The 15,806-nt window shown below is 45.5% G+C and overlaps 1 protein-coding gene across 5 annotated transcripts in view; it reads left to right on the plus strand.

Moving 5' to 3' along the window:
- Nucleotides 1-15,806, plus strand: part of npepl1 (aminopeptidase like 1) — a 169,311-nt gene that overhangs the window by 67,650 nt on the left and 85,855 nt on the right. For all 5 annotated transcript variants that reach the window (XR_009654509.1, XR_009654508.1, XM_060919071.1 and 2 more), the window contains exon 3: nucleotides 15,507-15,674. Coding sequence is in view for 3 of the 5 variants with exons in the window: in XM_060919071.1 (XP_060775054.1) it covers nucleotides 15,507-15,674 (168 nt within the window). In the remaining 2 variants the exon portion in view is untranslated. The remainder of the gene's footprint in view (nucleotides 1-15,506; nucleotides 15,675-15,806) is intronic.

The following is a 15,806-nucleotide window of genomic DNA, read 5'->3' on the forward strand; positions in this document are numbered from 1 at the left end:
AAAGGAAAGCAACTGGACTTTCTTGAAGATTCTTGAAGACGTTTCACCTCTCATCCGAAAGGCTTCTTCAGTTCTGTCTGACTAATAGGGAGTATCAGGTATTTATCCTCTCATAGATGAAAAGTAATCCTAAGGTGTCGTTAAGTCGTCCTGTTGGTGTGGGCCACTGGGGACTGGGTGTGAACGGCCTAGAGAGTCGTTGGGGTGATCAAAGGATCGTTCTTCTCTGTCTTCCTGTGAGTCACTGAAAACAGCTGGGTTTTTGTGTGCATTCAGTTGTCTGGGAAGTGTGCCAAGGACTGCATTGTAGGTGACCGATAAATGATGTCTTAGACCACCACCTCTGTTCAGTGATGGCTGTTCCAGGTTGACAAAAATGGCTTCTTTAACTCCTAGCTCATACCAACGATCCTCTCTGGCTAGAATGCGTACGTTGCAATCCTGAAATGAGTGTCCTTTGTTGTTAAGATGAAGATAGACAGCAGAGTCCTGGCCTGAGGAACTAGCTCTCCTGTGTTGAGCCATGCGGCTGTGAAGCGGTTGTTTTGTTTCCCCAATATACGAGTCTGTGCATTCCTCACTGCACTGAATTGCATACACCTACGTTGTCCTGTTTGTGTCTGGCTATTCTGTCCTTAGGGTGGACCAGTTTCTGCTTCAGGGTGTTGCTGGGTCTGAAATGTACCAGAATGTTGTGTTTGTAGAAGATCCTCCTGAGTTTCTCAGATAGACCAGAAATGTAGGGAATGACAATGTTCTTGCATTTGTTCCTGTTATCCTCCTTGTCCATTATGTTCCTTTTTCTGCTCTTGAAGAAGGCCCAGTTGGGATACCCGCAGTTCTGAAGTGCTTTCTTGATGTGATTCTGCTCCTTCTCTTTTCTGAGGGAATCTGAACTCTTTTCTGAATCTGAACATTTTTCTGGCCATTTTGAGCATTTAATCGACCCCACAAATGTGATGCTCCAGAAACTCAATGTGCTCAAAGGAAGGTCAGTTTTATAGCTTCTCTAAAGAGCTAAACTGTTTTTAGCTATGCTAACATGATTGTACAAGGGTTTTCTAATCATCCATTAGCCTTCTGAGGCAATGAGCAAACACATTGTACCATTAGAACACTGGAGTGATAGTTGCTGGAAATGGGCCTCTATAAACCTATGTAGATATTGCACCAAAAACCAGACATTTGCAGCTAGAATAGTCATTTACCACATTAGCAATGTATTGAGTGTATTTCTGATTAGTTTAAAGTGATCTTCATTGAAAACAACAGTGCTTTTCTTTCAAAAATAAGGAAATTTCAAAGTGACCCCAAACTTTTGAACGGTAGTGTATATACTAACTGTAATTATCAGAGAGTACAACTAGATTACAGAAATAACTCCAAAATGATTAAAAATTAGTCATAAAACTGGGTTTGGAATTTACTCAAAAACTGTTTCACCTGTTTCTTAAAATGATCACGTGTTTGACTAGATTGCAGTGATCAAGGTAGGCTATTCCACAAACAAATTCCTGTATACCTAAAAGAACTCCAAATGGTTTCCATAAAGTGTGACGTCACTTACAATACACGGCCATATTCGACTAAATGGACCATAGCGCCAGTGACATTTTTTTTCACTGATTTCCTCAAGTATTTCGGACAGTGACACGAATAACGATGATGATCATGATAAACAAGCATTACCATATCAATTAGTTACACAGAAGTGAACAATATTTATAGAGTTGTTTAAGTTAGTCATAACAGAGGCTTTTTTGACAATACTAAATCAAAAACACCCAACAAACATCAAGCTGCTTAGCTGCATCAGCAATTATTACATTTATGCCCAAAGGAACTCAGAATAACACATCACGCTTAATAAACAGTTAGGAAAGCCATAAAAAGTGTTTTCTTACCTTTTGAACTTCTCTTTTGCGGTCTACTGACCATGTTGTCTCGTTTGTCTTGTCCGCTTTTTGGCCGAAGATTGTGGGACCCGCATCTGGATTCAGCGCTGGCTTATACTAATGTTTGAGTGAAACAATTTTCCTCAAAATGTTCTGAGCACACGAGCTGTGTAAAGCAGTGTTTGTTTACCCTCTTTCTGCATTGCCGTGGGGGTTGGACTGTCTACTACGGTAATTATGGTAGGCTAGCCTGGTGACGTCCTGATGAAGTTTTTGATAAATGAGTCGAGAGCGTGATAAGCGTACTAATGAGTGTTTATGCTGACAAGAACGTGTAAAAACTCGCGCACTTGCCTCTTCAACAGATTTAGGTAAGTCAGATTGTATGCAGATCTGTTTTGTAGGTTGTCTGCAGTTAACAGTCCGCAGAATGAGGCTGTCACGGCAGCACTACTTGTACCAGGGATATAAATTTATGAAAAGTTGCCTTCCCATTCAGCCACATAAAAGTAGATCAGCTGTTCACTGTTCCCTTGCTGTTTATCAGCAACATCAGTATTATCTTTCCCCCTCCATTTTTTTTTTTTTGTCAAAAAAATTGAATTTTAATTTTTTTTTCATATAAACTTTTAGTGAAATAATCTCCAGCCAGGGGCAGCTTCAGGTCTTACTTGCTAGGTGGAGCTTCCTTATCTTGCTCCCAAATGACGTCAGAGCACTGCCGGAAACGATTGAGGGGGATTTTTCTGATTGGTTAAAATATTTTCAATGGTGGCCTCCATGAAATCATCCATTCTGCATAGAAACTGACTTTCGGAGATGGATATCTTAGTTGTGTGAGCTCCATATTTTCAATTATTCACATGAATCGTGAGTTTATATCATAATGTATCTTCATAACTGTATTTTAAAAATGGGTTTTCTTTTCTTTTAAGCTTGAAGGTGTCAATTTTGAAGCAGGGGGTTATTTCTTGGATAGCAACCTCTTAGTCCATGGTGATATAAAACTCACTGAACTGTAGACAGTGATCCATCAGCTTTCAGTTCATGGCAGGGCTGTGCCATGGTGGTTCCTGGGGTGTTTCTGACCATCTGAACCAATTTCCTTTCAGCTGAGGGTGACGGTTTGGGTTTTCTTGAAGCAAAGTGGCATGGCAATGTGACTACACCTCCTAGTAACTTGCATACAATTGTTTGAACTGATCTTGGGATCTGCAGTTGTTTAGAAATGGCTCTAAGAGACATTCCTGAGTTGTGTACATCTGCGATTCTCTTTCTCAGATCTGCACTGAGCTCCTTGGACTTTCCCATTTTACTGTGTGTTGGTCAATCCAATGAGTGCTGTAAACAAACCCTTTTTATGAAGGCACAGAGAAGCTACCAGCTGTAGTCAATCATGATCACTAACAGGATTATGTGGCCTTGGCAAGATGAAAGACATTTTGGAAGTCTCAGCACCTCTGAATTAATCTGAGTGTGTCAATTTTTGACCCTGTATGTATAATTTTGACCGTGTTGATTTCAGAAAACCCAAAATAAATTAAAACTTGTGCACCAAATTCATGTTTTTTTTTTCCTTTGAAAGAAAAAGTTCAGAGAAATCATTGACAGCCCAATATTGCCATGACATTCATGTATGTAAGCTTCTGACCACAACTCTGTGTGTGTAATAAATATACACACACAGCTAGTCAAAATTATGTTAACATTAATGGATTATTGTGGCAGCGGGGGCGTGGTCAAGCGCCGGTCTGTGACAGGAGGGCGGAGTCAGGGAAGGTAAGTGGCAAAATCACTACACCTGATGGCAATTAACCTGTTTGTGTGTCTTCCCAGTAACCGCGCCCTATTTAAGGAGGCAGAGGGAGAGCTTCCCGAGACAAGACGACAGTGTGTGTGTCTCGAAAATGTTTTGAAATTGTCCAACTGAAAAGTACGGCAATAAAGCCCTCTGATTACCTTGATCTCTGTCCTGCCATCCTCTGTGCTCCACCCACACATAGGGAACATACTACAGTGGTGCCGAAACCCAGGGAAAAAGTGGAGCACCAACCAAGCAGCCCCATGGAATCCTCCCCGTTCGCCGACCTGGTCCACGCCCTCGCCACGGCTCAGCAAAGCCAGCACCAGGCGCTCGTCACACTCCGAAAGGAACAAGAGCAGCGCTTCGAAGCCCTGGTGCTGGCCCAGCAGGAAGATCGCGAGGCGTTATGGCATCTCCTCGCGTCGGTGGGGTCCACCAGCGCTCCGGCCGCGGGCCCGTCCCCCCTCACTGTCACCAAGATGGGCCCGCAGGACGACCCCGAGGCGTTCCTCACGTTGTTTGAACAGGTCGCCGAAGCCTCGGGGTGGCCGATGGAGCAGCGCGCGGCGCGCCTCCTCCCCCTGCTAACGGGAGAGGCACAGCTGGCCGCGCTACAGCTCCCCGCCGACCGCCGGCTGGCCTACGCGGACCTCCGCCGGGCCGTCCTCCAGCGCGTGGGGCGCACACCGGAACAACAGCGCCAGCAGCTCCGGGACGCCTGCTGGCGGTGGTTGAGGGCCAACGATCGCGACGCCGAGGGAATCGTCGACCAGGTGGTACTGGAACAGTTCATTGCCCGCTTACCAGCCGGAACCGCAGAGTGGGTCCAGTGCCACCGCCCGGCGTCGCTGGATCAGGCAGTCGGGCTGGCGGAGGATCATTTGGCGGCTGTTCCGGCGGCAGGACAATCGACGACGTCAACCCTTCTCTCTCTCTCTCTCTCTCTCTCTCTCTCTCTCTCTCTCTCTCTCTCTCTCTCTCTCTCCCTCCCCCCTTCCTTCTGTGTCCCGTCCTCGCCCCATTCCCCCACCACGGAGACGGGGGCCGGCTCCACCCCAGCCGGCCCGCCGCACCCGTGGTGCCCTCCCGTTTCTCCCTTCTGTGTCTGTCTCTCCCCCCCCCCTCAGGTGAGTGAGCCCCAGAGCACCGGTGCAGAGGGAAAGCCCGGGCCGGTTTGCTGGCGCTGCGGGGAGCCGGTCCACCTGCAACAACAATGCACGGCAATGGAAGTGGGCGCGGTGGTACAGATCCCCGACGCGCCAGAGGCCGCCCTCAATCGGGCCGGAGCGTATCGCATACCGGTGAGTGTCCAAGGGGCTACGTATCAGGCGTTGGTGGATTCTGGTTGCAATCAGACCTCGATCCGCCAAAGCCTGGTTCAAGACGAGGCATTGGGGGGAGCACAGGGGGTGAAGGTGTTGTGTGTGCACGGGGATGTTCACAGCTACCCTTTGGTGTCGGTCCACATATTTTTCAGAGGGGAAAAATCTATAGTGAAGATGGTGGTTAATCCTCGCCTTACCCACTCTTTTTAATTTTGGGGACTGATTGGCCGGGATTTCGGGGCTTAATGACGCGCCTAGTCAAGGGTGGGTCCTGCCATTTGACAGGGGGAGGTCTCGGTGTCGCTTTGGCGGGAGCAGCTGTCGCAGAGCCGTCTGCGTCATCTCCGCGTCAGAGTGAGGAGCTGCCGGTTCCTCCTCTCTCTATTGGGGAATCCCTCGCGGATTTCCCAGTGGAACAATCACGAGACAAGACTCTGCGGCATGCGTTTAACCAAGTGAGAGTAATCGATGGTCAAACGCTCCAGCCGAACGCCACCCCGTCCTTCCCCTACTTCGCAGTTATGAAGGATAGATTATACCGAGTGACGCAGGACACTCAAACTAAAGAGCGAGTCACACAGCTGTTAATTCCGAAGAGCCGCCGGGAATTGGTATTCCAGGCGGCTCACTTTAATCCCATGGCTGGACACTTAGGGCAGGATAAAACACTAGCCTGAATAATGGCCCGATTCTGTTGGCCGGGGGTTCGTAGGTGGTGTACGGCATGCCACGAATGCCAGTTAGTAAATCCAGCGGCCATTCCAAAAGCGCCTTTGCGCCCTCTTCCGTTAATCGAGACCCCGTTCGAGAGAATTGGGATGGATCTCGTCAGGCCATTAGATCGGTCAGCACGAGGGTACCGCTTTATATTAGTTCTGGTGGACTATGCAACGCGATACCCGGAAGCAGTGCCTCTCCGCAATATCTCAGCACGCAGTATTGCGGAGGCACTCTTCCACGTCATCTCCCGAGTTGGAATCCCGAAAGAGATTCTGACTGATCAAGGCACCTCGTTTATGTCACAGACACTGAACGAACTGTATGGGTTGTTGGGGATTAAGCCGATCCGCACCAGTGTGTATCACCCACAAATGGACGGTTTAGTAGAACGGTTCAACCGCACCCTCAAAAATATTATTAAAAAATACGTGAGCGACGACGCACGTAACTGGGATAAGTGGCTCGAGCCCTTGCTGTTCTCAGTGCGAGAGGTCCCCCAAGCCTCCACGGGGTTCTCCCCGTTCGAATTATTATATGGGCATAAGCCGCGCGGCATCCTAGATGTACTGAGGGAAAATTGGGAGGATGGACCTTCACAAAGTAAAAACGAAATTCAGTATGTTATGGACCTGCGCGCAAAACTCCACACGCTCACCCACCTAACTCAGGAGAATTTGTGGCAGGCCCAGGAACGGCAAGCCCGCCTGTACAACAAGGTTACGCGCCTTAGAGAGTTCACTCCGGGAGATAAGGTACTCGTACTGTTGCCCACGTCGAGCTCCAAATTGATCGCCAAGTGGCAAGGACCCTTTGAGGTCACACGGCGAGTCGGGGACGTCGACTATGAGGTTAGGCGAATGGACAGGGGTGGGGCGCTACAGATTTACCACCTCAATCTGCTTAAACTCTGGAACAAGGAGGTCCCTGTGGCGTTGGTGTCGGTAGTTCCGGAGAAGGTGGAGCTGGGGCCGGAGGTTCAAAAAGGGACATTGGCATCACGTACCTCTCCGGTCCCCTGTGGAGACCACCTCTCCCCGACCCAACTCACGGAGGTCGCCCAGTTGCAGATCGAGTTTTCGGATGTGTTCTCGCCCCTGCCCGGTCACACTAACCTCATAGAGCACCACATAGAGACGCCCCCGGGGGTGGTAGTGCGTAGCCACCCTTACAGGCTACCCGAACACAAAAAAAGGTGGTTCGGGAAGAACTTGAGACCATGCTCGAAATGGGCATCGTCGAGGAGTCCCACAGTGACTGGAGCAGCCTGGTGGTCTTGGTACCCAAGGCCGACGGGTCGGTCCGGTTCTGTGTGGACTATTGAAAAGTCAACGCGGTGTCTAAATTCGACGCGTACCCAATGCCTCGTATTGACGAACTGCTTGATCGACTAGGCACGGCTCGCTTTTATTCGACACTGGATTTGACGAAGGGATACTGGCAGATCCCCTTGACTCCATTATCCCGGGGAAAAACCGGCCTTTTCCACACCGTTCGGCTTGCACCAATTCGTCACACTTCCTTTTGGGCTGTTTGGGGCGCCTGCTACGTTTCGGCGGCTGATGGACAGGGTCCTCCGCCCCCACGCCACCTATGCGGCCGCATACCTTGATGCGCATACCAATCATTTATAGTAACGACTGGCAGCGGCACTTACAACACCTGAGGGCCATCCTTAGGTCGCTGAGGCGAGCGGGTCTCACTGCCAACCCGAAGAAGTGTGCGATTGGGCGGGTGGAAGTACGGTATCTGGGCTTCCACTTGGGCAACGGGCAGGTGCGTCCCCAGATTAACAAGACAGCAGCAATTGCAGCCTGCCCGAGGCCCAAGACCAAAAAGGGGGTGAGACAGTTCCTGGGGCTGGCTGGCTACTATCGTAGGTTTATACCTAATTATTCGGACGTCACCAGCCCGCTGACTGATCTCACTAAAAAGGGGGCACCAGATCCGGTCCAGTGGACGGAGCAGTCCCAGCAGGCTTTCTCTGAGGTAAAGGCTGCACTGTGTGGGGGGCCACTATTACACTCCCCTGACTTTTCTCTCCCTTTTGTGTTGCAGACCGACGCGTCGGACAGAGGGCTGGGGGCGGTGTTGTCCCAGGAGGTGGAGGGGGAGGACCGCCCCATCCTGTACATTAGCAGGAAGCTGTAGGTGCGTGAGGGGCGCTACAGCACAATCGAAAAAAATGTCTAGCGATCAAGTGGGCGGTCCTCGCCCTCCGTTACTACCTGCTGGGGCGCCCTTTCACCCTCTGTTTGGACCACGCGCCCCTCCAGTGGCTCCACCGCATGAAAGATGCCAACGCGCGGCTCACCCATTGGTATCTGGCACTCCAACCCTTCAATTTCAAGGTGGTCCACAGGCCGGGGGCGCAGATGGTCGTGGCGGACTTCCTCTCCCGTCAAGGGGGAGGGGGGGGGGGGGGAGTCGGCTGCAGGCCGGACGGCCGCCCGGCCTGAGTCGGGCGGTGGGGGTATGTGGCAGTGGGGGCGTGGTCAAGCGCCGGTCTGTGACAGGAGGGCGGAGTCAGGGAAGGTAAGTGGCAGAATCACTACACCTGACGGCAATTAACCTGTGTTTGTGTGTCTTCCCAGTAACCGCGCCCTATTTAAGGAGGCAGAGGGAGAGCAGTGGGAGAGCTTCCCGAGACAAGACGACAGTGTGTGTGTGTCTCGAAAATACGTTTTGAAATTGTCAAACTGAAAAGTACGGCAATAAAGCCCTCTGATTACCTTGATCTCTGTCCTGCCGTCCTCTGTGCTCCACCCACACATAGGGAACATACTACAATTATTTTTCTCCTGCAGATAGATGTATGCCATGGGTGACAGATTAAATGGTACTTTAATGGTACATGGTTGCTTGCTGGTTTTCGTTTGTTGAACACAGTGGCTAACAGGTTGAGACTGTCCTGTAAATCATCTTGCACATATGATGTATGTTTTGTGAATAAATGGTTTCTACCATTTAAGTGTTACATAATTTTGATTAACCCTCTCTGTGTGTGTGTGTGTGTGTGTGTAATATAAAAATATATAAAATCACACACAGTGGTGCTTGAAAGTTTGTGAACCCTTTAGAATTTTCCATATTTCTGCATAAATATGACCTAAAACAACATCAGATTTTCACAAGTCCTAAAAGTAGATAAAGAGAACCGAGTTAAACAAATGAGACAAAAATATTATACTTGATCATTTATTTATTGAGGAAAATGATCCAAGATTGCATATTTGTAAGTGGCAAAAGTATGTGAACCTTTGCTTTCAGTATCTGGTGTGACCCCATTGTCCAGCAATAACAGCAACACACACTGGAAACGTTTATTTTCCGGTAACTGTTGATCAGTCCTGCACACCGGCTTGGAGGAATTTTAGCCCATTCCTCTGTACAGAACAGCGTCAACTCTGGGATGTTGGTGGGTTTCTTCACATGAACTGCTCGCTTCAGGTCCTTCCTTCTACAACATTTTGATTGGATTAAAGTCAGGACTTTGACTTGGCCATTCCAAAACATTAACTTTTAATTCTTCTTTAACCATTCTTTGGTAGAACGACTTGTGTGCCTCGAGTCATTGTCTAGCTGCATGACCCACCTTCTCTTGAGATTCAGTTCATAGACAGAATTCCTGACATTTTCCTTTAGAATTTGCTGGTATAATTCAGAATTCATTGTTCCATCAATGATGGCAAACCGTCCTGGCCCAGATGCAGCAAAACAGGCCCAAACCATGATCCTACCACCACCATGTTTCACAGATGGGATAAGGTAGAGCCCTGCATTCCCGCGGGACTCGCGGGACCCGCCGCAAAGCAGTGCGGCGCAGGACAAATTTTGAAAGCTCATTGCAGGCGCGGGCGGGACCGGAAGTGCACGTGTGTGCGCGCGGGCGTGCACATATGCGGCGCGGGCGGGAGCGGTGATAAGCTGCAGTCCCGCTAACTAAAAACGTGTTTGAAATAAAATTTATAAATTATTAATTTATGTCTATCATATATAATTTGTGCTGGATGTTTTATTTGGCATTAATAAAAACATTTTAAGATGCCTAAATTTGCAGAGAGAGTCAGATTGCCAGATTGAGTGAGGAATGGCATCTTAAATTTGCCATTGATCACCCTAACGGGAAATCCTTTGATCACTCTAATCTAATCTGATCGCTTGTTCTGCCATGGTCCGTGAAGTTAAGGGAGCATTGTGAAGTGGCCAAGGCTGACCCCCTAGTCAGTGTCATCGCATCTGCGTGTGCGCAATGCCTAGACGCACTGCTTTCACCAAGTCACCTTGTCCCAAATGGAATTGACATGCTGTATAAAGTAGCAACTTTCCTTACTCCAAAGCTGCGTCATCTTAGGATGATCAATGCAAATGAAAGACAATACGTGACGGAAGCTGTGAAAGAGATGACCGAGGAGTTGGGGTTTGATGCCCAAACTGATGAAAGCGCGGAGCCACCTCCACCTAAAAAGGTCACTTTTCGTGAGTTTGAGGAATGGGAGGATGTCGGTGCTACGGGTGCTGAATCGAAGTCTGTAAACTCCGAGATTGATGATTATCTGAAAGTGAAACTCATTGGATCCGAATCACACTAATCTAAAGATATCCTGCTGTGGTGGAAAAATCACTGCTATGACTTTCCCACACTTGCCAAACTGGCACGGCATGTACTGGCCATTCCAGGTTCCAGCGCACCATCCGAGCGCTCGTTCAGCATATGTGGTCGCATACTGGAGGAAAGGCGCAGTATATTGAAGCCCTCAACAGTGAACAATTTGCTGTTTCTCCATAGCTGTTCAAAGAACCCGATATCCTAAGCAATAGGCTTAGTTGTTTCGTTTACCTGCGTTTGATTTTCTCGTTTTTCTTATTCATATTCAAACAAGGTCAGCTATGTTATATTGAGTTTAACACTTGCACGGAGGCTCAAGCCCAAATAGTTTTAGAAATGTGCAACCATAGCCCTATAATGTCTACAGTAGCCTATACTGTCTTTTTTTTTTTTTTTTTTTGTAGGCTAGGACTGTGTTTTGTTATAACATTTTATATATGCTATGCTTATAGGGTATTCTATGGGATATTCTAGTTAGAAATGCTTAACAAATGTAAACTGGGTTAGCCTAATGTTTTGTATGGCTGAACAATAAATATACCAAATTTCCACTTGGAATTACGTGCTCGCCTGTCTTTTATTATTATTATTATTAGTGCTGTAAAAAATGCCGCGTTGTTATTGCGTTAACTTGACTCAATTTTAACGGCAATAATTTTTTTTATCGCGAGATTAACACTCTGTGACATGATGTAGGTTTTTCATAAGCTTTTGAAACCAGTAGAGGTGGGATTTATGGCTCTTTGATGGGATCCGCATCTTTGTGATCCGTTCTTTGAAAAGAGCCGTTCAAAAGACTGGCTCATTTGGCTCTTTTTAAATATTTATTCAGTTTTAAGAAGACAGCGTCTGTAAACTCAATGCTATCCAAGAAATCCTTCCTGTAATATGCAAATTTGGCCGCCTCTGATTGGACAGCGCGACGCATCAACAGGCAGAAAAAGTGTAAAAGTACGAAATGTGTTAAGTGAGATGAAACAGTAAAGATCAGATTCAATGCAATATTTATCAACGAACAACTTAGTTAATATAATAGTGTACTTTATATTATAATCAAGCATGTCAAGCCTACCGTCACTGTGTAACCTGTCTCTCTGATTAGAGTTGTAGACTAACTCAAGCAGTAAATCACTTCACTGAGTGAAGTGGAAGAAGAGTGAAGTTCACTCCTCTTGCTAGCTCTGCTTTGCAATAAAAAAAAAACACCATTGGTACAAAGCAAGCCCATTCACTTTTTTTATGCTGGTCAGAGAATTACAATGGTTTCTCATGTGATAAAAATGTGCGATTCGCGATTAAATATTTTAATCGCTTGACAGCACTAATTATTATTATTATTATTATTATTATTATTATAGACACTACATGCTGAATTCAGAAACAAGGTAAATAATAACAAACATGAACGTGAGCTGTAGATATTTATGCTCAAATCCACTCAAAGTAGGGGGCGGGGCACCATCACGCTGTGTCAAGACAAGAACTTCCCTGAGAAATAAAGCGAACATCTGCATCATGCGGGATTTGCGGGCGGGAGCGGGACAAAATATGGCGGGCGGGAGCGGGACTGAAAATAATAATTTTTTTTTGTGGGCGGGAGCGGGACTGAAAATCATAATTCTTTGCGGGCGGGAGCGTGACTGCACAATGCGGGCGCGGACGGGAGCAGGACTGAAAAATCCGACCCGCGCAGACCTCTAGGATAAGGTTCTTATGCTGGAATGCAGTGTTTTCCTTTCTCCAAACAATGCTTCTCATTTAAACCAAAAAGTTCTATTTTGGTCTCATCCGTCCACAAAACATTTTTTCCAGTAGCCTTCTGGCTTGTCCATGTGATCTTTAGCAAACTGCAGATGAGCAGCAATTTTCTTTTTGGAGAGCAGTGGCTTTCTCCTTGCAGCCCTGCCATGCACACCATTGTGGTTCAGTGTTCTCCTGATGGTGGACTCATGAACATTAGCATTAGCCAATGTGAGAGAGGCCTTCACTTGCTTAGAAGTTACCCTGGGGTCCTTTGTGACCTCGCCGACTATGACACGCCTTGCTCTTGAAGTGATCTTTGTTGGTCGACCACTCCTGGGGAGGGTAACAATGGTCTTGAATTTCCTCCATTTGTACACAATCTGTCTGACTGTGGATTGGTGGAGTCCAAACTCTTTAGAGATGGTTTTGTAACCTTTTCCAGCCTGATGAGCATCAACAACACTTTTTCTGCGGTCCTCAGAAATCTCCTCTGTTTGTGCCAGAGATGCACTTCCACAAACATGTGTTGTGTAGATCAGACTTTGCTAGATCCCTGTTCTTTAAATAAAATAGGGTGCCCACTCACACCTGATTGTCATTCCATTGACTGAAAACACCTGACACTAATTTCACCTTCAAATTAACTGCTAATCCTAGAGGTTCACATACTTTTGCCACTCACATATATGTAATATTGTATCATTTTCCTCAATAAATAAATGACCAAGTATATCAGTTTGTATCAGTGAAATACAAAGAAGTGAATCACAATTATTACCAGGCTGCATAATCTTTTAGTCTTTCCTAGCTGTAATTGACTTGTTTAGATAGCAACTTAAAATAGCAGTAATGTACATAACTTCACCCTGGGTGGAAGTGTAACAGCTCTAATGCTGCAAAAACACAAACGCACTAAAGAAACCCATCTAAAATGGGAAAGAGCTGTTGTGCGATTGACTGCACAAACAGATTTAACAAGAAATCAGAGCTATTTTTTTACACTCTTGAAAAGTAAATAAAAAAAGGAAAAAAATACAGGTTGTACAAATGTTCATAAAAGTTTACAAAGAAATTGCCTATTTTTATTAACTTTTTTCATTTTTAACACAAGGAATATTTTAGTTGGCCATAAGTTTACATACAGTGACATGAATGTCATCTTTGATATGAATGTCATGGCAATATTTGAGTTTCAGTAATTTCTGTGAACTGTTCTTTTTCTGTGGCAGAATGATTGTACAGCATACATCTTTAATTAAAAAAAAGACCACTAGAATTTGGTGCACAAGTTTTAATTTTCTTTGGGTTTTCTGAAAACAACACAGGGTTAAAATTATACATACAGGGTCAAAAATTTACATACGCTCACTTAGATTATTAATTCAGAGGTGCTGAAACTTCCAAAGTGTCTTTTATCTTGCCGAGGTCTCTTAACTTCCTGTTAGTGATCATGATTGACTACAGCTGGTAGCTTCTCTGTGCCTTCATAAGAAGGGTTTGTTTACAGCACTCATTGGATTGACCAACACACAATACAATGGGAAAGTCCAAGGAGCTCAGTGCAGATCTGAGAAAGAGGATCGCAGATGTACACAACTCTGGAATGTGTCTTGGCGCCATTTCTAAATGATTGCAAATTCCAAGATCAGTTCAAACAATTGTATGCAACTTATTGTGAGGTGTAGCCACTTTGCTTCAAGAAAACCCAAACTGTCACCTTCAGCTGAAAGGAAATTGGTTTGGATGGTCAGGAACAACCCGGGAACCACCATGGCACAGCCCTGCCATGAACTGGAAGCTGATGGATCACTGTCTACAGTTCAGTGAGTTTTACATCACCATGGATTAAGAGGCTGCTATCCAAGAAATAACCCCCTGCTGCAAAATTGACACCTTCAAGCTTAACTAAAGTTTGAGGCTGACCACACAGACAAAGAAAAAGCCTTCTGGAGGAAAGCTGTATGGTCACATGAGACAAAGATTGAGTTGTTTGGACACAATAACCACCATGTACAAAGGGACACTGTACCAGCTGGTGGTGGTGGTGGTAGGATCATCATGCTCTGGGGCTGTTTTACTGCCAGTGAAACTGGTTCATTGCACAAAGTGGATAGAATAATGAAGGAGGACTACCTCAGAATTCTTCAGCATAAACCAGCAGAAACTTGAACATGACTTGTGAGTTACAACAGGACAATGAACTCAAACATGCATCAGAGCTGGTTGTGGAGGATAAAGCAGGCGAACATTAAGCTTAAAACAAGTCCTGAACTTCAACCATATTGAAAATATATGGACTGTGCTTATAAGTCGAGTCCATGCCAAGGGAAAAAAAAAACTCATTTAATTGAACTCTACCAATTCTACCATGAAGAGTTGTGAAATATCCAACCAGAATTTTGCCAGAAGCTTGTTCATGGTAAACAAAAAATGTTTGGTCAAGGTGAATCTTGCGAAGAGACTTTTTTTTTTTTTTGGCCAAATATTAGGTGGGCTATATGTATATTTTTGATCCTATATGTATAATTTTGACCCTGTGTTGATTTCAGAAATCCCAAAGAAAATTAAAACTTATGAACCAAATTCTCGTTTTTTTTTTTTTTTAATTAAAGATGTATGCTGTACATTCTGCCACAGAAAAAGAACGGTTCAAAGAAATGACTGAAAGTCCAAATATTGCCATGACATTCATGTCACTGTATGTAAACATCTGACCACAATTGTAAATCTCTATATGTCACTTGTTAGGAAATCAATGAATTGTTTTGATAAATTTGGGTACTTTTTGTTTGTGAATGTGTCTGTATAATAAAAAGAACATGGCACGTTGGCATGAAGTTTACAAAATATGAAATACATCGCATATCTCAGTGACATATTTAAATAATATTGGCTGGCTTTGAGTGGTATATCAGATATATTCCATTCAGCTAGCATGATATTGAATGAGTCTTTGTCTGTGATGATTTGGGGTGCCATGTCATCTGCTGGTGTTGGTCCACTGTGTTTTTATCAAGTCCACTGGGCAACAGTCCAGTTCTTTCTTTCCTTAGCCCACGTAAGACGCTTCTGACATTGTCTCTGGTTCAGGAGTGGATATTAGGAATGTGACACTTTAAGCCCCTTTCCTAAAGAGGTGTGTGTGTGGGGGGGGGCTCTTGATAGACCTCAGTCCTCAGTCCTCAGACCACTCCTTGTGAAACTCTCCCAAGTTCTTGAATTGACTCTTCTTGACAATCCTCTCAAGGCTGTGGTCATCCCTGTTGCTTGTGCACCTTTTCCAGCCAGCCTTTTCAGCAATCATGTTCTGTGGCTTACCCTCCTTGTGGAGGGTGTGTCGATGATCATCTTCTGGACAACTGTCAAGATGACTTCAATGTTTTTTTTTTTTTTTTTTTTCTTTTTTTGATCAGATGCTGTGTGAACTGCCTGATGTGTTTGCGTCAGCATGTGCCATTGCCCGTGCTTTCCCACTCTTTACTCGCCGCTCTACCTCATGCACGATAGAGAAGAAGTGTGTCACTGTGGAGTTTGTCATTGTTGGCCAGGACACTACCTATTTGGATCCTTCCATGTTGGAGGTAATTTCTAATACTTATCATGTTCAATAACGTGCTGTTGAATTCCTTAAATATGTGACAAACCCTGCATTTTTAAAGAATGCTCTATCTGTATCTCTGCCCGTTTTTAGCTCCAACATTTTTGATGACACA

Source organism: Neoarius graeffei, chromosome 4, assembly GCF_027579695.1.
Source record: "Neoarius graeffei isolate fNeoGra1 chromosome 4, fNeoGra1.pri, whole genome shotgun sequence".
In the NCBI taxonomy this organism is placed as follows: Eukaryota; Metazoa; Chordata; class Actinopteri; order Siluriformes; family Ariidae; genus Neoarius; species Neoarius graeffei.